Source organism: Genypterus blacodes, unplaced genomic scaffold (assembly GCF_046128005.1).
Source record: "Genypterus blacodes isolate CSIRO-AG114 ecotype Tasmania unplaced genomic scaffold, CSIRO-AGI_Gbla_v1 ptg000017l_1, whole genome shotgun sequence".
In the NCBI taxonomy this organism is placed as follows: domain Eukaryota; kingdom Metazoa; phylum Chordata; class Actinopteri; order Ophidiiformes; family Ophidiidae; genus Genypterus; species Genypterus blacodes.
Genome location: NW_027466831.1, coordinates 3,387,363 through 3,408,009, shown reverse-complemented (window position 1 = coordinate 3,408,009; position 20,647 = coordinate 3,387,363). Strand labels below are relative to the sequence as shown.

The 20,647-nt window shown below is 47.3% G+C and overlaps 1 protein-coding gene across 4 annotated transcripts; it reads right to left on the bottom strand.

Moving 5' to 3' along the window:
- Positions 1-4,578: 4,578 nt before the first annotated feature.
- LOC142991018 (ras-related protein Rap-1b) lies at positions 4,579-19,154 on the bottom strand. Of its 4 annotated transcripts, none has more exons than XM_076140950.1 (8): positions 19,065-19,154; positions 13,392-13,485; positions 12,392-12,460; positions 12,019-12,075; positions 11,653-11,793; positions 7,740-7,883; positions 7,322-7,457; positions 4,579-4,934 (listed from the first exon to the last, which is right to left on the bottom strand). In XM_076140950.1, exons 2-7 carry the CDS (start codon positions 13,446-13,448, stop codon positions 7,368-7,370), a joined length of 558 nt encoding a protein of 185 aa, XP_075997065.1. In that variant the 5' UTR covers positions 13,449-13,485; positions 19,065-19,154; the 3' UTR covers positions 4,579-4,934; positions 7,322-7,367. The 4 variants fall into 4 exon arrangements, with proteins under 4 accessions (XP_075997065.1, XP_075997066.1, XP_075997069.1 ...); XM_076140951.1 differs by having other exon boundaries at positions 13,392-13,480; XM_076140954.1 differs by lacking the exon at positions 19,065-19,154 and adding an exon at positions 18,848-18,865.
- Positions 19,155-20,647: the final 1,493 nt, after the last annotated feature.

Sequence of the window (20,647 nt, the reverse complement as noted above, 5' to 3'; positions counted from 1 at the left end):
CTCTTGTCGACACAAACTCAGCAGGCAATGTTTCAGGAAGCCATATTGGAGAGAGCTTCGTCTCCTGGACAAAGTGATGTGGAACACAGCCAGGTGTCTCATTTAAAAGAGAGTTTAGGCCCTTCCTTACTGAGCCACAGTTGTGCACACTGAGTGGCAACAAGCTGTATTAGGTTCAGTGTCTGTGTGGCCTGCTCTTTGACAAATGATTTGAGCTGCCACTTGCTCACAAGCTTGTTCACGGGTGTGTCAATCACACATGTTAGACATTGGCATACAGGTTACACAAGTTAAGGACTGATGAAAGACTGTCATGGTAGTTAAGGACCTATGGTTTTGTGTTACTGGGTGTATACATACTCCAAACTGTGTCTTCATATAAACAAGACAGTGAGGTAAATGAAGTTTGTCTCCTATATGACAACAGGCTAAATTAACAATGCAATCAGTGTGACAGATTGTAAAGCCTGTGATGGAAGAGCCTCTAATTTGTTGTTGTTGTTTTTCTGGACTAAAACTGGACGGTCCGTCTAAATGAGAGAGTAACCCTGCTGTCTAAACAGTGCGGCCTCAACAGTATGCTGCTATACGTGGAGCAGAGTAAACAAACAAACACATGAGGCTGCCTTTGCAAATAAGGGCGGAACCTGCTGTCAACAATGTAAACCTAAAGGAGTGACACAGATGTCTATTTTCAGTTATAGGCGTTAAGGTTTGATGAAGAAAACTCACAGATCTGAAGGACAAAGCTTAGAAAAATGCAATCCCAATAATGGATCAGAGACTGGAAATCAGGATGAAGAAGCTTCTAGTGTACAGGTATAATGTAGGATAGGAGGACAAATATTCCAATGGCAAAACTAGTACTGTAAAAATCTATAAATGTATAGTAGAGGATTCACTGAGCTACATTGCAAGTAGAGAACACATCAGGGCAGGAAGCGGCAGATGATCCCTCTGAGGGCAAAAACGTAACCTTGCACTCCAAACTGTCAATATTCCCTTGACGGTGAGGCTCATGTTCACTCCCTCTCCAGAAAATGCATTAGACACACAGACGATATCCTGAGTCTATTGCACACAACCACTAATCTGTTAATTGATCTGGCAGAGGAAGGGTGTGTGTGTGTGTGAGAGAGAGAGAGGGGGGTGTGGAGGATGATGGGAGGACATTAGTGCCTTCTTCTATTGTCTGAAACTATCAGCGCAGACAGTGCAAATCCTTTAAGAAAGTGGAATCACTATGGCGTGGTGATGTAACATCTGGTAAAGTTGATGTATTAATCATCAAACTCCACTAAAACTCACAAGATTTATCACAGCGTGGGTGAAAATGTTCCATTTCCAAATTCATGCAGAGAACTAAATAATGAAAAGCTTCAAATGAAAGAAGAAAGTACATAGAAAAGTACAAGGTTGTATAAGGTTCGACATCTTTTTTATCTCCAATTCTGAGGATTTTTCAGGCTTTCATGCTTTCAGGTCATTTTGAAGCTTTGTGGCTCCTCCGCACCGGAGCTCAGACACGACTGAGTTACAAGGTTTGGACCTAATAACAGCAATATTTCATGAGTTCTTGTCAAGAGGAATTCTACGCTTTTTCTGCAAATGGAGAAAAAGAAGCACATATAGGAATGTGGAAGTAGAAAGTGGCATAAAATGGAAACAATCAAGCAATATATTAATACAACACTGAAGGTAAAGTGCTTAATTTCCTTCTCAACATGCCTGCAGACATTGATGTGAGGTTTTATGTGGTAATTTGGAGTAATAACTTTACATAATGGGCCTGGTTGCTATGCTGTCCAACGCTCAATGTGTTACAAACAATGCAGTAAAATTACAATTAAAAGCACGTTGACTCTCATACCTGCACACACCAATGGATCACGTTCTTACACACAGACAGCTCCCATCTGTTCCAGTTCCACCTGTCTCTCTACATTTCTATGGGAGACACAGAGACAGACAGACAGACAGGCCCCAGACTGCCTGTCTGCCAGTCTGGAGGATGACGGCAGACATTGCAGAGGGGATAATAAATGCAAAAGTGTATCACTGCGCCTCTCAAACTCTAACAGGATTAAAAGCTTGATCAAGGCTGCAGCGTAGGTGATAAGAGTCAAAAACAACACAAGAAGTGAATCAGACACACACTGCACGCACACACACACACTAATCCCTCCTCCGCTCTTTCTCACCAGAAGACATTTAGCAACCTCCTCTGCTTTGACTCATCCTCCTTGGAGATCTGGGAAGCTTAGATGATGCAGCTTCTTTTAGGACTTGTACTTGTGTACAAACACACACACACACACACACACACACGCACACGTTTTGCTCCTGGGCATACAGGTAAATTGAAGTGTGGAATCCTACTGTGATCATGTATTCACCACCTGGCATGAAAATAAAAGCTTACATTCATAATTTGTTTATGAAACAAAAACCCTTGTAAGCATCTCGAGACTTTTAACCCTTTCAGCTCTATGAGGTCAAAGCAGTTATTCATGTTAGTTTGTTCTATTTAATGTTCATCTTGTCCCGAAAAGCTATAGGATTTGGTTTCTTTCATCCTACACACCGATTTTAACTCATCAACAATAGTGGGGTTTGAATAATGCTTGATCGATGGATTAGATAGAAGCAAGGCCGAGTTTGTCTGTGAAGGGTTCTCAGTCATCCAGGTCGTCATGGTTTCTAAGGAAGGTTCATTTTAAGCAGCTGGACTTGAAGGCGTTTCACTTCCCGCACTGTGCGTCACTTCCACTGTAAATGATGATCAATCAATCTAAATGATGTAATGTGCTGCTGAGACGCGAGCTCTACACTGTGAGAGCTCACTGGTGACGTCAGGGCAGCGACTTCTGCTCCTGTGCTGCCCCCCTGTGGCCTCTACGAGAAACACACCCATGACCTTCTACACCAGGGGTCTCCAACCTTTTTGCCTCCGAGAGCTACTTTGACAATGTAAAAGTGTCCGGGAGCAACTCATGTTTAACATTATTAGTGACATTTATCCACATGACTTATTTTCCACCCAAACCCTCTGAATAAGCATCTTTTGTGTGAACATTTACAAAATGTTGATATCCAACACTCACATTTGTCACAAAATCTCTACAATTCAGCAACATGAGCATATTTCTTTATGTATACATTTTCAGTGTGTCAAGCTTTTTGGTGACTTTACTCTCTCTGAACTTTTACTCTTTTTAGTCACTTAACTCATTTCTGTACTTTTACTCTGTTTAGTAACTTTACTCTTTTTGGTAACAACTCTTTTCTGTACTTTTACTCTTTTAAGTAACTACTCATTTCTGTACTTTTACTCTGTTTAGTAACTTTACTCTTTTTGGTAACTTGACTTATTTCTGTACTTTTACTCTGTTTAGTAACTTTACTCTTTTTGGTAACTTGACTCATTTCTGTACTTTTTCTCTTTTTAATAACTTTACTCTTTTCTGTACTTTTACTCTTTTTAGTAGCTTTACTCTTTTTGGTAACTTTACTCTTTTAAGTACCTTTACTCTTTTTAGTAACTTTTACTCTCATTAGCGAGCGACGTGTTGGCGCCCGCTCTTCTACACGTTTTGCAATATGTCAGAGTTAAAACATAGTAAACGTCATAAAATGAAGTAGGAGATTTTCGGTGCGCAGCAATAAGGAGACATAATTACTTTCATCTCCTAAAGCCACAGCAGGTATTGATCTGTGAACACACAGGATTGATTGTATAGAATCAATACTTTTCAGCTGACATGTCTTTAGTCAGCATACATAGAATACAAACTATCTATATAAAGGTTGAGATGTAACATTTAATTTCACGCTTCTCAAGTCAATTCCACTTTGGATAAAATTTTAATTCACAAAAATACATTGACCAATATAATGAAAATGTACTAAAATGTACTTTAATAATCCATAAAAGCTGGAACATCATTGACAGAAAAACACAAGAAGCATTGTTAGAGTTGGTTTAGTATAATATATTTCAGCTTCAAGAGACATAGAAATCAATCCTTATTTTTCCCCATATTTCTTCTATAAAAGACCCATTTTTTTCTGAAGCATTATTATGCAAAAATGGCATTAGAATATATTATGGGAGCTATGAAATCCCAGTGACCGAGTATAAAATTAAGTCACATCAGAAAGAGATATTCGCAGGAGTCCATGAACATCAGGGTGAAAAAATAAAAATAATAATAATAACACATATAATAGACCTGGAACTATCATCACTGACATGACGGGCATGGAGGAGGTGTATGGCTATAAAAAAAATGTCTCACTTTTCCACTTGAAAAACATCTACACTTAATAACAGATGCATATTTTCATGCTCATTTTTGAAGACTATTTATAATCGTACAACTTAGGACGTTTGACTTCCGTGTCTTTCAAATATGCCACCCATATCCAAAAGGTGAGAAATACTGAATCCAAGTTTTTTTTCCACTCTTAACATTTTTTTTCCTTTTTTTTGTTAAACTGTCAAAACGATTGAAAACATGGGGCTGTTTTGTTTTTTTTCTGGCCTGGTTTGTGGCTCATGGACACGTTTTGTTAAACTTTAAGGAGGTTTTGGCTGCTTTTCTTTTTTTTGTTTCGTGTTTTTTTTTTTTTTCCGTCGTCATCAGTTTGTTGTTGCAGAAATGGAGACTGTCCTTTTAAAAGTTCACACTGAAACTGGAACGGAGGAGAAGGAGGGAGGGAGGTCCTCGGAGGGCGAGAGACCGGCGTCTTCCTCTCTCGCTGTCTGTCCCGCTCTCCCGTCTCCTTCGATCGTCCTCGTCTTTGTTAGGAGCAGTTCAGCTGATTCACCGTTTATGGCTGATGGGAGGGGAGGGGGAGAGGGGGGCGGGGGGGGGGGCTGTTGGAATGCTGGCACGTTCCAATCGGGGCAACAGTTCTTCATTACAGCATTTCTGAAAGGTGGGAACAAGAAGCAGTAGAAGCAGGATCAAAACAAGGTCTCACCGCCCTCTACTGGCCATTTAGTGACATTACATCTCTTTGGCCAACCCCTATTTGTCTTGATAAATATGGCACTAAAATGATGATCTGAGAGGAGGGAGTGCAGGAAGAGAAAACAACCGCCTCAGAGAGAACAGACATCAACTGTGACACGTCTCGCTGTACAAACACACACATCTGATCTCTCTTTGCATGTGTTGGCTCCGCTTTCATGTACTAATGAGTGAGGAGGAGGAGGGAGAGGCTCTGTCCTCACACAGCTACTCCCTTCACAGCAGAGAGGAGTGAGGCCAAACGCCATGAAAAACGCCCCAAAGTCCTGCCTGACAGACTGAAGGCCAGAAGTGCAGCAGAATATAAAGATCCAGATGGATTCAGACTGAGCTTAGTCAAATTCAAGTAACAGTCGCAGGGCTGCTTCATTACACAGTATGTGGAGGTTTCATTATGTAGCCAATCCCGCAGAGTGGTTGACAGATGTTTTGCATAAGCCACTAAATGTTTCACATTCAAAGGGGGGGGTGGGGAATCCAACTTTTGCAATTTCTTCTCCATTTACTAAAGACAATCCTCCTAACCGCCTTGCTGGAATCAACATTTTGAGTCAGCCTGTTTCGGACGCACAACTGTTTTAGCCAGAGTTCCGTCTGAAAAGCGCCAAGCGGCACATTCACTTCCTCTGTTAGTGAGCTTATGCAAGTGGTGGTGGAAAGTAAAGGAAGAGAAGAGAAGAAGAGAGAGCGAGCGGTGTCGAGGTCAAATCTGTAAAGCGACGCGTGCTTGCGACTGTGAAAGTAAACAGAGGACGGAGGCGAGTCGACCCCGCTGCTTCTCCTGCTCAGCTACACCGGACGGTGAAATTAAATCAGATATCCCGTCAAATCAATGAACGGCACTTTGACGATCATTGCCAATAATATCACAATCGACCGTTTTAAAAAAGAGGACCATCGGAATTAACGGGGAAATGCAGTCGCAGCTAAAAGCGATCGACATTTCATGGCCGCTCGCTGGAAAATGTCCATGTTGTGAAATGTCCCGTGATGTTACTCTCTCTCTCTTCCCCTCTCTTTCTCTCTCTCTCTCTCTCTCTCTCTGCTGGGCTGTGAGCAGAGGAACAGTGGGGCTGAAATCCCATTAGTGTTGGTTGACTGGGCCGGCCAGCATAGGGACTGGGGGGGACAGACATGGCCTCGGGGCCTCGATGACAGAGGCCCCGCTCTCGTCCCACCCTGGACCGCTGACTGACCCGACGCCACACGGATCCAGCAGAAGGACACAATGGGGCGGCTCAGACACCCGGATGTCACAGATCAATCATACATGTGTCAGTTAAGACGATTAGCGGGAAACTTCATCATTACATCATACCTAACTGGTCTAACTGGTCGCCATAGATGAATGTATTGATCCCCCTGTTAGGCTTCACCAGCATCAGCGTTTGGAAACCTTCAGGTCTCACTGAGTCATCTCACTGTGAGGGGGAACGCACGCCGCTGTTATCTCAAAGGAAACTTTCCTACGCAAGTGTGGAAACTTGCTTTACTCACACTTTCTATAAAGCAGTCAGGAAATGAGATAACTGCAGTTCAATCTTAACAGGAGATCGTAACCGACATGAACTTTCACCTACATTGGTGTTTGAGTCACTGAGCAGACCGTGATGAGCACAGGGTTTGAGTTTGTCATGGGGAGAGTTGGAGGAAGAGCAGCAACACGGCGACCTCACACCTGGTACAGATGTCAAAGCAAAAAGACAAAACTAAAAGGATCATGTGGGCGTGTGTGAGTTTGTTTTGGTAACACCAGTGGAAATGAGCAGACTGCCACTTCCTTTCAAGCTTCCTCATTGCCACCATCCAGATGAACAACGGCAAAAAGAGAAGAAGAAGAAGAAGCAGCAAATCTGATTTTCCAGGCAGCTTGAGGTTAGATTCTTGTCATTCAGCACATGCGGTTTTGACGCGGTCCCCGTTTAAACACCACCCATCACACCGCCGCTCAATCAACAGCAGGACGCGGTGCAATGACAGAAAGCTGCCAACCAACGCGCTTCACACTCCTTGTGTCTGACTCACAGATGTGTTGCCTGTTCAGAAACGCTCACGGGGCGTCTGGAACTCGGCAGCGACGGAACGCTTGTCACCGTCACGCCATTCTAACTGCGGCTTATTATAAAGTCGAGACAATGGATACTTGCTTTTGACATTTAGCAGCGGGGTTTAAGTTGATGACCAGCAGTAGCACAACAATTACCACACACACGTGAGCTCAGGCGTGCCCGGGAGGCTGAAAACTATGAGGTAATCCTAGTTGAAGTGACAGCGTGGAGGCGTACCTGGCTCAGAGCTGCTGCAGGGCCTGGAGGGGGGGAGGGCGGGGCTTTAAAGCAGGACACAGGTGGATTTCTTTTTCGCCTTCTTCTTTTCCACTGGCGTTTTCCTATTTATCTGTCTGACCAGGTCATAGAAGATCTAAAGAGAAGAGACAGAACGGAGACGGGACAACAAAACACATCACCATTTAGACACAATAGTGCTGAGGTGGGCGTGGCCCTGAGCAGCAGGTACAGCCAGCTGACGTCATGTGAATAAACAGCTAATCTGCATCAACCTAAGGACAATAATGCATCTAGGTCAGTCATTCAGTACCGGTCGGGCCGTCACGCAGCATTGTGGCCGAGTCTGTTGGTGACTGAGTGTTTACAGAAGGGGCAGGTCCCCGGTGCTTTGGTTTGTGTACACTGGGAAACTCACATCAAGGACGTTGATCTTTGACTTAGCAGAGGACTCTAAAAAGGCACAGTGGTTCCACTGTCTGGCCAGGTTCTGGCCCTGCTCCTTTCCCACCACACGCTCATCCTCCAAGTCGCACTTGTTCCCCACCAGGATCATCGGAACCTGAGCAAAGACAGAGAGCAGGCGATGGATGTTATTTGTGTCCACATTGAGGCAAAGGCTAAATCACAGGAGTGGAAAATGCCCTCCAGCATCAGATGTGATAGACCTTTACTTTGAAGGGGCACAATTAACAGCTTCCTTCAAAAAGAGATACGGAAAACAAGAAAGAGGACAGAAAAGGAGGAAGCTTTGGTAAAAGGAGGTTAGGACACATGATTAGAAAAGCAGAGGGTTTAAAGTGGAAGTGAGAAATAAGGAATGACGAGAATAACAACTGCAACTGAGTTAAAGCTTCACATCGAAAGTTTAAAAATGGGCTCAGATTCTCTTAAATGACACCACAGCAAAACTATATTTACACTTCATTTATATATACACACACAAGTGTTCAAAGTGCAAGCGTGAGGAAACTCCATTATATGCTCTTATGTTCCAAGTGACCAGAGCCAAAGTGTGCAACCAGGCGAGCTGTGGGAGGAACAACAGCCAGACTTCAGTCCCAGATGTTAAAGTGACCAAGGTCAGCGGATCAAAAACACTTTGAGGAGCAGAATAGTCTGGGCAGAGCCTTCGCCCTGGCTAGTTGTGGGCAGCCAGGGTGTCAGGATGCGTCTCATCCTGTCTGCTGTTTCCTGACGGGCTATCTAGGGAGCATGCAAGCCCGGAGGAAGCGGCGGCGGCCCCGCCCAGCCGGGATAACAACGCTTTCCTTCCTGCATGTTTTCTAACGTTTCTGCTGGATTCCGTGCCCTGGCTGCTCTTGCTCTGGAATTAGAAGATAGTGTAGGACTGTACGTGTGTGTGTGTGTGTGTGTGTGTGTGTGTCTGTGTGTGTGTGTGTGTGTTCCACATCCACGCTGCAGTACGCTTTCACAGCCCAACTGTCTCTTCCTCCGCCACCCACTGCAAAACTGTGCGACGACAGAAATAGATTGGCAAGGTGCGCGATGCAACATGTGGGAAGGGATCAGCGTTTCTGACTCTCCCGCAGGTTGGCAGGTTATTTGTGTTGGTGGAGGGAGGGAGGCGAGCGTGCGAGAGGCGGAAGTCAGCTCCTGGAAAAATGTTCCGCATGCAGCACAGGAGGAGCCGATAGGATATCAGCTGGGGAAATCTATTTGTGGCGTCGCCTGAAACAAATAAATCTATGCCTGGGAAATCCTGTGTTCCCTTCTTCCACAGGACCCCAGGCCGGTCTTCTGGATGTGGAAAAACTGGATATTTGTAATGGGGAGAGAGGGGGAGCAGCTCTACATGCAGCGACTTGCTCAGACTTCTCCAAACCTTTAGCTCCCCTCGCGTCTCTGGCTTAGAAATAGTTTCACGACAGCAGAGCCCCCTCCAGATAATGTTGTACTTGTCAAGGAAACTGGGCCGAATGTTCAAGAGTTCACGTTTCTTTTCCTTTCTCTCCCCGCTCCCGAGGCGGCGGGGCAGACGACAGGAAGTGCAGCTGTTTGGATTAACCCCGCGGAGGTTGCTTCTTGATGTTTGATATCCAAACAAGCTCTCGGACCGGAGCGCGGCGCGGACGGCTCTCCCTGGGGGTCCCGGGGAGAGGCGGCGCTATGCCCCCCTTCTTACACAAACTCTAAGCCGAGCGGGGGATGAAGGGACGGAGAGAGAGGGATGGAGGTATGCGGGGAGGAAGAAGAAGAAGGAAAAAAAGTTCAGCGTCAGCAATGTAGAGGTTGCATTAGCCTACTTGGGAGAATCCGCACAGGCCACAGAGTCGGTGGAGACGTTCCTAACATGCTAGGGGCCCCGTCCCGCCCACAGTGGCATGCTGGAGACGACTTCCCAGAGCACACAGGGAACTATAGACTTTACTTAAATGAATGGAGGCAGCGCTTCCAATTGGAGCCGCGAGTCACCGGACGTGGAGTCGGACATTAGCGCCACCCGGGTCAGTCGCAACAAGTTAAGGCGGGCGCTGGCATGGAGAAGTCATAAGAGAAGTAGGAACTGTGAGAGGAAGTGAGGCCGGCGGGAGCTTTAACACACTGGGGACAACTCACTTACTTCATTCTTTGCTTCGTGAGACTCCCGACTTCTTTTTAACGAGGCAGGATTCGGCCCCGCAGTGTACAGTCAATTACAGAGCTCTTAACTAGGACGTGTAATTGAGCTTGGCGTCTGTACACGTTAGGAGTATTACAGCAAATGATGCATGGGAGCGCCGAGAGGGAGCAGCGACAAAAAGAACGGACCTCTGCAGCTCCGAATCTGAAATGCGTCCTCTTAGGAAAATATTTGAAGTATTTCCTTTGGTGGTGCATTTACTGCAAAAGGACAAACACAGATTAACGGTGGTAATGGTCGCCATAGTTACAGGCCGAAATTGCCAGTGGGGCGATAGCGGACGGAGCGTTCGTAACGGCTCGATAAGCAAACTGCCCGGATCGGGGGGGGAAAAATAGTTGCAGAAGTAGAAGAAGAGGGACTGTGAGCGTTTAGCTGCGTGTTGTGGAGCCACCGATCCTGCCATCCGTCTGTCCGCCCCAGGCAAACCCCAGGCCCCTCACCGCAGAGGTTCTAATGAAGTACTGCAGCCCCGCGACCCGGTGTTTGTGAGGAGCTGAGGCTTTCCTTGCACATCATCCCTGACAGTCCAATCACCCGCGCACAGTGCCAGACCGCAGTGAGGCCGCGCCGCAAGCCGGAGAGGAGAGGGGAGAGGGGAGGGGAGGGGGGCGAACAAAGAGCGGCGGGGCGCTGAAAAGGCCAGTCAAAACAAAAAGCAGGAGTACTGTACACTGGCACAGATACTAGAGGGAGAGGGGGGCAGCGGGGGACAGACAGGAAAGAGAGGCCTTACACTGCTGCAGCAGGGAACGAAAGAGAGAGAGAGAGAGAGAGAGAGAGAGAGAGAGAGAGAGAGTGTGACAGAGAGAGAGAGAGAGAGAGAGAGAGAGAGAGGGGGGGGGGGGGGGTTATGGTAACATTCATTCCCTCTACAGATCACCAAAAAAGGGCATCTCAGATCCTGCTGACGCACCATCTGCCCGAGCAGAGAGGATGACGAGCTGCACTCTCTTCACTAGAACAGCCTCACTATGCACCAGATGAGAAAGGAACGCTAACAAACTGGGAACGCAAGGACATTATTTGTTTGTTTGAGCTGTGAAAAAGTCCTGCAAGAGGGAGGAAGCCACAGAGTGTGTGTGTGTGTGTGTGTGTGTGTGTGTGTGTGTGTGTGTGTGTGTGTGCGTGCGTGCGTGCGTGCGTGCGTGCGTGCGTGCGTGCGTGCGTGCGTGCGTGCGTGCGTGCGTGCGTGCGTGCGTGCGTGCGTGCGTGTGCGCGTGTGCGCGTGTGCACGGAAAGGGCACAAGTAAGCAACTTTGTAGCCGCGTTGACAGACGAGACAGTTGGTACGGTCGTTAGCTTTGGTGTTGAACACAGTAATCAGACCGCGGAAATCCACATCCTGTTGTGCGAGGCTGAATGTATTGAGCATATGAAGATAATGAGCTGGATAACACACACACACACACACACACACACACACACCTGTCAATGCTAATTCCCACTCATTATTTTCCATTCACACTAAGAGCCTCCATTAGAGACGATAGCAGCAGCGGCGGCGGCACCGGGCCGGGCGACACGCGTGCATTGGAAACAGTCTCGCGCAAGCGGAGCAGGAGATGAAACCGGTCGTTAGGGTGCTCAGTGGCACCCGGGGACAAGGGTGCCCCCCCCTGCCAGAGCAAAGCCAACCAGAACATAGGAGGTAAGGGTTATAAGAACTAATTGGGTTCATGCTTACATCCTCCGTGTCCTTTACTCGTAGAATCTGTTCTCTCAGGTCCTGGAGGTCGTTGAAGGTGGACTGTGCGGTGATGGAGTATACCAGGGCAAAGCCTTGGCCATTCTTCATGTACAGGTCCCTCATCGCTGTGAACTGCTCCTACACGGGAGAGGAAGGAGGAGGGAGAGGAGGTCAGCTCCGGGCCGGCAGCTCTTTATGTATGGTGAACTACGGTGCGAGCGGTTCTGGTATCGGTGCGGCACGGTACAGTTCTGTAGTTAAAAACACCTCGAGGTGCAGTCACACACACTTCAAGGTGACTTATGCGTCCTCATACACAACACACTGATGGAGAATGCGTGATAAAAATAGGAGTTCACTTACGGTGCCTGCCGTGTCAAGGATTTCGAGCATACACTGCTGCCCATCCACCTCCACTTGCTGTGAAAGGAGAGAGAAACGGGTCGTTAGACACGGGCGAGGCGGTCACACACTCATTTTTTTGGGTTCAATAGGACGGTAAGGAAAGTGCGAGAAGGGCCTGAGCTTAAGATAGGACAGGAATGAAGAGAGAAAGAGAAGGAAAGAAAAGGAATGAGAGAGAGTGGGGGGGGGGGGGGGGGGGGAGAGAGATAGAGAGAGAAAGAGGTGACAGCAGTTGGAGAAAACAAGCTGAGAGTGTAATGACATAAACCTGCAGACCAGCTGCGAGCAATCAGCCCATCCCCCCCCCTCCTTTAAAGGACGGGACGCTCACCTTTCTGTACGAGTCTTCTATTGTCGGGTCATATTTTTCCACAAAGATCCCCTGTACAAACTGGACTGTCTGTAAGAGAAGAGGCAGAGCGAGACAACATCAGATCAATGTGACCTCACGCCTCCTCCTCCTCCTCCCCCCCCACCGGAGAGGCAAACAGGGACGAGGTGCAGGAGGTATTGAAAGAAGTCAATCGGGGACATGAGGATGAGGATGTTGGTAAATGTTATTAGGCGGAAGAGGCGGAACATCCCAGTGCTGCAAAAAACGGTTCAAAGGACCGTGGAATGTTCCGTTCTCAGATGTTGGGTGGCTTTTCTTTCGACGGCGCGAGTTGTGAACCGCGGCGGCAGGGCTCGCTGATCCGAAATGAAAGCCGTGGCTCGGACCGCGCTACGTGACGCGGCACGTCGGGGTTTACATTGAGGTAGACCGCCTTCACCCTTCGCCCGATAACATCTTTAAGGTCGAAAACAAGTCAGGGCTCGCCGGTTGGAGGGATTAACTCGACCTCCGCAGCTGGATGCGGTAACTAAGCAGAGACTCTGACATGTCACGGCCGTCTAAGTGCCCCTGACGGCCACGTGGTGACGGCTGACGGACGTGTGGTCTTGGTTTCATGCCTGGTTTTCATCGAATCCTTGAACATGAAAAAGGGTGAATTCATTTCTTTTACACTTTGCTACTGAGCATTGCGTAATCTAGGACTCCAATTTGTTGCTTTAACAATATTTCAATGGAGTATCTATTGGAATATCCATAACATAGCTTGAAGTTAGATGGATAACCAGTTAAAATGACAAGACTCCATACGATTGCGTCCAATGCATTCATTACAGAAGCAGATTTCCTCCAAAAAACCCTTTGTAACTCTGCTTTGTTTGTCTGTTTAGATGACAGTAATCTCAGCAAAGCCTGTAGTGGGGGAACATGCAGAGGTGTCAGGAATGGGGTGGGGGGGTTGGGGGGGCCAGGAAGGGGGCCGGGATGTGATACTCACCAGAGCGGACTTGCCCACACCTCCGGAGCCTAACACCACGAGCTTGTATTCACGCATGGCGGGATCGCTTCACCGGACAGCCCAACAGTCTGCACTGGATAAACAGGGGAGGCAAGCAGAGAGAAAATGAGAACGGTGGAGAAACACGGGAGGAAAAAGGACAAAAATACAAATAAAAAGCTAAATTTGCGCACACACACACACAGAAATGTTGCGAGGAGAAACAATGGAGTTTTCCCAGTCGAGTGTCTTGAGCTTTTCCCCCCAGAAAAGGAGGGATTCTAGTCATTCCTGGAGGTTATGGACAAGAAGCAGCACAACAATGGAGGGAACACCCATAAGAGAAGCTGCTGCAGGGTGGAGGAGGTGAAGACTATGTGACCCCTCTTTAACGCAAACCAGCTGTGGTGTGTGTGTGTGTGTGTGTGTGTGTGTGTGTGTGTGTGTGTGTGTGTGTGTGTGTGTGTGCGCGCTAGCGTACGAGAGAAGCGAAAAGGGAGAGACGACTTCACGGATCTGGCAGCCATTCCTCTTAACGACACGATCGTGTGGCGAAATCGCACGGAAACGCACCCCGGCCATCTCGTTTGCCAGGCATTCCCTCTTCCTCGCTATTGTACGCTGGCAACATAATGCCAACCTTTAGACTCGTTGCGCACAACAGCTGAGGGAAGTGGAAAAAGGAGGCTTGGGGGGGAGGAAATTGTGAAATGACTAATATCCCTTTAAGGGACGCGAGGCCTTGGGATGGCTGGCACGCGCTGTGGCACAAAGTCAGCTGGGTTAGCCAACTGGGTCACCGCGGGGTTGCGCAATACGGAAACAAGAATCAAGAATGATTGGGAAACATGAAGCATCTGTGTTTCTTACATGATTAATAGAAGCAGATTGTCTAGTTGCTGGTAATAGCTTTGGTGCTTTACTGACGGTTTACTCGCCGTTCAAACGAACGCAAGTCCCGAGAGATTCGCCGACACTCTCGTTTGGGTCACGGGCGTCTAAAAGCGCAGCTCGTTTGGTACAAAGACGCTGTTGAAATGGAGCGAGTGGCTTCTGTCATGCTCGGCTCTTTAAGCGGAGCGTACGGCCTCGCTTCATAATCGACACTTGTGAAAACCATCAAAAGCTAATCGCCGGCCATTGTGGGAGGCAGATCCCTCCTACACTGTTCTTTATACGGCACACGCCATCCGAATACTCCGAGGAGGGGAGGGAGGGGGGGAACAGAGGACGAAGGACCTCCAACTCGAGTCAGGAAGGGTAACCATGTGGGGATATGATGCCTGGCTTGTGAATAATTCATATTCGCTAATCCCCAACGTTCAAAGTCAAGTTCTCCTCGCCGTCCCTGAAGGAGCAATCTGCCCCGGCCCCGGCCCTGTGCAAACAGGCGCCGCTGCACCCACATGTCAACACTCAAGTACATGGTCAAGTAGTCACGGTCGTCGGTGTTATGAAGGCGATGTCACCGTTTAGATTTAGACTCGACCATATGTGTAAACAACACACACACACACACACACACACACACACACACACAGGCACGCCTCGATTCTTGTACAGTCACTGTGGTAACGTGGCTGACAGACAGCCAGCCGCAGCCCTGCTGTCACACCGCTGAGCCACCGCTTCAGAGGTCACTACGACGACCTCGCCGTCCTCGAAAAGTGCACAGTCAATCCTCCTCCTGCCCTTCCCCATCATCTAAACAGCGCGAAAACAAAAAACCTGAGGCGCGTCGGACTCAAAAGCACAACGGCCTCATCAACGCATACCCGAGCTATGAGGTTTGGCTTGAGTGACAGATACGACCACAACAACAGTCGGGATTCGTTAACGATTTCCATCCCCCTGGATCAGACGCGATCGGAATAAACGGAGCTCCGACGCCTCCGAGCTGCTGCTGCTGCATCTGTTACAAATACAATCCAATGCAAAATAACAAACCGCCCCGCAATAAATACTGCGACGGCAGAGAGGTGTTGACTCAGCCATATGGTCGTGTGTGTGTGTGTGTCAGTGGCTGGTCACGGTGCGGTCGGAGTGCGTTCGGTCCACAGAGAGACACGACAAACACACAATCAAATAAGTAACTACGTATAAAGTGTATGTGACGTAAGTAGGGTGTTGTCAGATAATGCTGAGTGGAATGTAACCCAGTAGGACACTCCTTTACAGCCCGGGTTTAAGACTTTAAACTTAGCCCTGGTACTTTATCTGCGTACAGGTAATGAAAACACTCGCGGACTGAACTCGGCTACAAACTGGTTCTGTCTACGGCTGAACACATGTTCGCAGTGAGATAAAACTGCAGTCTTAAATGTTCCTTCCTGTTTTGAAGCATGATGAAGAGGTTGCGTTTAGCTGCTGAGATGTCTCCGGAGATACAAATACCGCTCCAAAATAGCAACGACACAGACCGGAGAGCTGCTCATCGTCAAACCCTGTTTCCATGCGATCATGGCTAACAAGGAATGACGACGTACAATATCAAATGTGAGCCGTTCTGAAGGCCTGTAAGAACTTTATGTGTAGGAACTGGAGGAGCAGTCACAACTTTCCCCAACCGGTGCCACACACTTTCTATGTTTGACCTGCAACATAAAGGGTTGACGCAGCAGCCATCCGACACGTCTATCCCAGAGGAGAGGGGTTCACCGGTGATTAAGGGGAAAGATGGCCCTGACCAGACAGCAACATGTGTGCAAACTCTCTCTCCACCTTCCCCTGTCCTGATTTATTCTTTCCTGTGACATGTTAATGCAAATCCTGTCCCGGGTCGTTCGTATCTCCTCCTTTCCATTACAGAGCGTCAAGTTTGCGACGGTATGAGGCGACCCTATCGCGCCCATGCTTTCGCCTTGTACCTCTTACAGCTGTAAGTCTACTGGATCTGAATCCAATTTGTGTAGGCAAGCCTATGATTTTGGGAATTTGTGTTAAGCAAATAATCATAGGGCTGAAGCAGCTGTGCCGTCTGAAACCAGCGGTAGGCGATTTCCTCAACACGAGTCGACTACCAAGACTTGGGTTTCCTCGACTACCAAGACTTGGGTTTCCCTACTCAACAGAGCTGGACAACACAACACAACATACAGAAGGCCTCCCATTGCCCAGGAATCCTGCAAGACTCGTCCCCCTTTTCATTCCCAGCTCAGCAAAGTCGCCCATTCCTGCTTTCCACTCATAAGAAACCGTTTTCTATCTAAAAAAGCTGACACAAAATGGTTACTGCTGCACTGGACGGACTCTTGTGTATTTGGCACGAAAGATCGCAGTGAGAAGTTAAGTGTGCAGCAGACAAACAAAGCTGCACTCACTCAGCTGACTGACCGCATAACGAGACTCGCAACGCACAAAAACTCAAGGCCATGTAAGGACATCTCCCCGTTTCAAACCAAACCTCTCCCTCTTTCCACTGGCCCTCCACTACACCGCCGTCAGTCCCCCGCAAGACAAACACGCCGCCGCCGCCGGCTTCCCTCGGCTCTTGTAGTAACCCTAGCAAATAAGGAGAGAGGGAAAGCCACACGCCACAGAAAACATGTCCCACAATGACATCACTGCATCACTCAACCTCTACGGCCTAAGGTATGTCTCCATCTAAGGCTGGAATATGGATGGAGTGCTGCTGGCGAAAACGTGCAAAACGTGCACCTGAAGACGACGCGCGACAGAAACTACAGACAAGACCGACAAGACTTACAAGACAGTAAGAAGCGGCGAGCAGCTTACCCCTCATCAACCCGACAGGAACTGAGGATATACCATCACTCCGTATCTGGGCTAAACTGAGAGACGACGACGAAGCTGTCACAGAAGCTGACTCAGCAAAAGCCGTGTGACTGACAGTCGCCGCCCGTCTCTGTGTGGACAGCGACGGCGTGTGCATCCGCTCGTCACGCGGGCTGACACACTGACATCTCGTTTGCTTGCTCACTGACCCACATGACAATGACAGGAAGCTACAGCAGAGGTGTTAGTATCAGGGGGGGGTAAAGAGATAAACAGGGCGAGATGGGACTTTTTCTGGTGTTATGCATGTAGATAAGCCTTGTTAGTCATTGCTGCCAGAAAAACCACACATCTCACCTTCCTGTATCACTCTTTTTTTGTTACACAGCTCACAAATGTCAGAGAAGGGGGGTTGGGGTCACAGAGAAGCACATAGTAGCAGAAAACCAAGGAATGAATAAAAGTAGAATCAACCATTCCTTCAAAGAACTGGCAAAACATCTCGTCCAGGCTTCACAAACGGGAACATGTGTAGGTTTTTGCCTGTTTTGCAAATGTTTCCTAAATGATGTGATCGCTGTGTAGAATGTCTACATCATTAAACGCCCTCCTAACTTCTCCTGTGAAATCAAGAGTTCCGAGTGCCGAAGAACTTCACTGTGACTTCACTGTGGCAAAGATCTGTTAACTGTCAAATGTCACTCAAACAGGCGAATGCATCTGTGCTTGCTGGGGGCCTTGACCTGTAACCACATCCTCTTTTCAGGGCATAAGCGAGGCCCGTGCTGATAGGATGGAAAAAGGAGTCGCTAACTACTAAAATAGCTTCTTCCAGTCTCTGTTCCTGTTCTAGAGCCCTGACAGCAGGCCTGCTCGAAGACGGGGAAATCGGTTATATCCTGGCTCTCATCACCAAAGCCTGGTCTAGGATGAGATCCAGGCCACAGATGATTGAGACAGGCGGTGAAAGCACGTTTGAGGCAGACAACATCTATGTACAAATGTCTGCCAACTGTGATTCTCCATAATCGATAATGTCGCCGCGATTGAGCGTCCTGCTGTAGGTTTATAGTAAGAGGACAGAACATACACACACTTGCTATTTCACGTAGCCCTCCCTGCAACAGGCTTCGATGAAGCTTCAACCCCACCAAATCTGCCCAATTTGTTTACAACAGCACCATATGTTTATCACACCGAGCCACGGCAAATCCTGCAATTTGCGGCGAGGACTACGGTGCAGCAACTGTTCTCCCCCGCAGCCTTCCATGTTTCTTTAGTAGCAACATAAAATTCATCAAAATCGTTACGTCAGAGAACTCCCCCCCACCCCCCTACAGATAAACCCGATAAATATCATAATCGTTAATCCAGCAGACAGAGATTCGCGTGTGGCCATAATCTGATCCTTACCAGCAACTACACCGAGTCCCGTTATCAAGCTTGTTAGCAAAATACCGCTAACTAGCTAGCTTAGCCTTAACTGCCTGCGACGGGCCGCCGACACTTCACAGGCGTTAGCTCGTTAGCTAAGAGAGCTAACCAGGCGACACATTCCTTTCCTCCCCGGCGGGATACAAGCGCAGCCCGGCCGACAGAAACACGACCGCGACCGAGAGCGTTTTACGGTTAAAACATTTCCGCGGCGTGGGCAGACTTGGTATCGACCCGTGTTTGAGGTGTATCTACCCGGGGAAGAGAGAACCGAGAGCTAACGTTACCTGCCCTTCCGCCTGGCCTTGACTAAAATGGGAGTGCACACTCCGTTTGGTACATGCACGGAATTCCAATCACTTATTCGGTTATTACACAAAACACATGCGCCGCCATTCCTGCTCACGGTGCCATACGTGTTAACGCTGTACCTGCCTTGTTAGAGAGGAACATTGCGGTCTTTTTTTTGTTTTATCTCGGAGTAAAGTTTGCGTTCGCACTCACCGTTTCTCGCTCGCTGTCTCTCGCCGCTCCGCAAGTGTCAGTTTCCCTCCGGCCTGTGCGCAGCGCAGCAGACGTCACTCGAACTATTGCTCATTTTTCTTAAAAGGCCATGACACACCGGCAGCGGCTCACACAGGAATAATCCGTGTAAATACTCTAAATAATAAATATATTGCTGTAACTTCATTTAACTTATACGTCATTTTTTTATTCTGTTTTATCTTGTTTTCATTTTCTTTATTTTTGAAATGTTTCATTCTCTAGGCTCGTGTATTTAAGTGTCTTTTCTTGTCCAGATGCTTTAAATATTTTCTTGGAAAGCACTTTGAATTGCCTTGTTGCTAAAATGTGCTAAATAAATAAACTTGCCTCGCCTAAAAGTTTGTGTTTCACTCTTGTTACATGAACAATGCAGTTTACAGATCCTATGTCACATTTATTGAGAGACAACATACTTCTCCCAAACAATCTTTTACCGAATTCAGAGATAATCACAATCAATAATAATGATTTTTTTTCTTACTATATACCCTATTTAAATCTACTTTTACACCCATCTGCTTACTGTAAGACATTTTAGGTTTAAGAAAATTCACATTATTATTAACCTTAGAGACTAAATCATTCGGATAGTTATTATAAGCGACCAAGCAAAACTCACAAAATGATCTGTTTTTCCGTTTCAGAGTTTCTGGGGTTCTTCAGTTCTTAATGGCAGATTTAATGCCTGGATCCGAAGGGAACCAAATATGTGCAGTGAGACAGATGGTTGGCAATGTGATTTCATACTGAATTAACCGGTATGCCTATTCCCATTATTTCTGTTTTATTGCATCTTTTTGTTTCTTTGGATTTTAATGTAATCCCCCAGCTATGACTGAGGGAATCTCCCTGAGTTGCCTCTTCCAAGTTTTCTTCCATTTTTCCCTTGTATGTAAAGGAGTCTTCTTAAAGAGCTTGGGTTGGGTGTTGGCCTGAAAAGCCCCCTAAGACATTGTACAGTATAAATCTCTACAGTATATATGATATTGGACTCAAGCATAGAGAAAGCCATATATCAAAACATGTACTAATCATTAATATCACTCTTATGAAGTATGACTAGCCTGAAGAGAAAGGACATGGCATCATCTGATCTCTGCTGTCATGGTTATGGACAAGAAATTCTATCATTTTGTTTGTCCCATTGTGTTTATTGCACTCTTGGGCTGCTCGGCTGCCAAACTTCATCTACCAACGATTAGTCTTAAATGTCATGGAGTGTGGAGTAACCTTTTGCAAGTTACTCCTGACTCCATGACTGCCAAATGATGGCTTTAATGCAGAGTGCACTTCTTCTTCGAATTCGTCAGGCTTTGAGTGCATCAAATGACGGTCAAGTATTTCCGTGTACATTGTGCCTAATCACCATAACAAAGAGATCTGGAATTAGAAATGTGTTTGAATCATCCTTGAACCTTGCACATGCAGGATAAAATTGGACGGAAGTTGCTTCAGGGACTCTTTCCATCAACTCATTCGCTCTTTGTCCTTCATCGGTTATTACTGTGAGCTGGCGGCAGTGCTTTGATCAGAGAGATAAC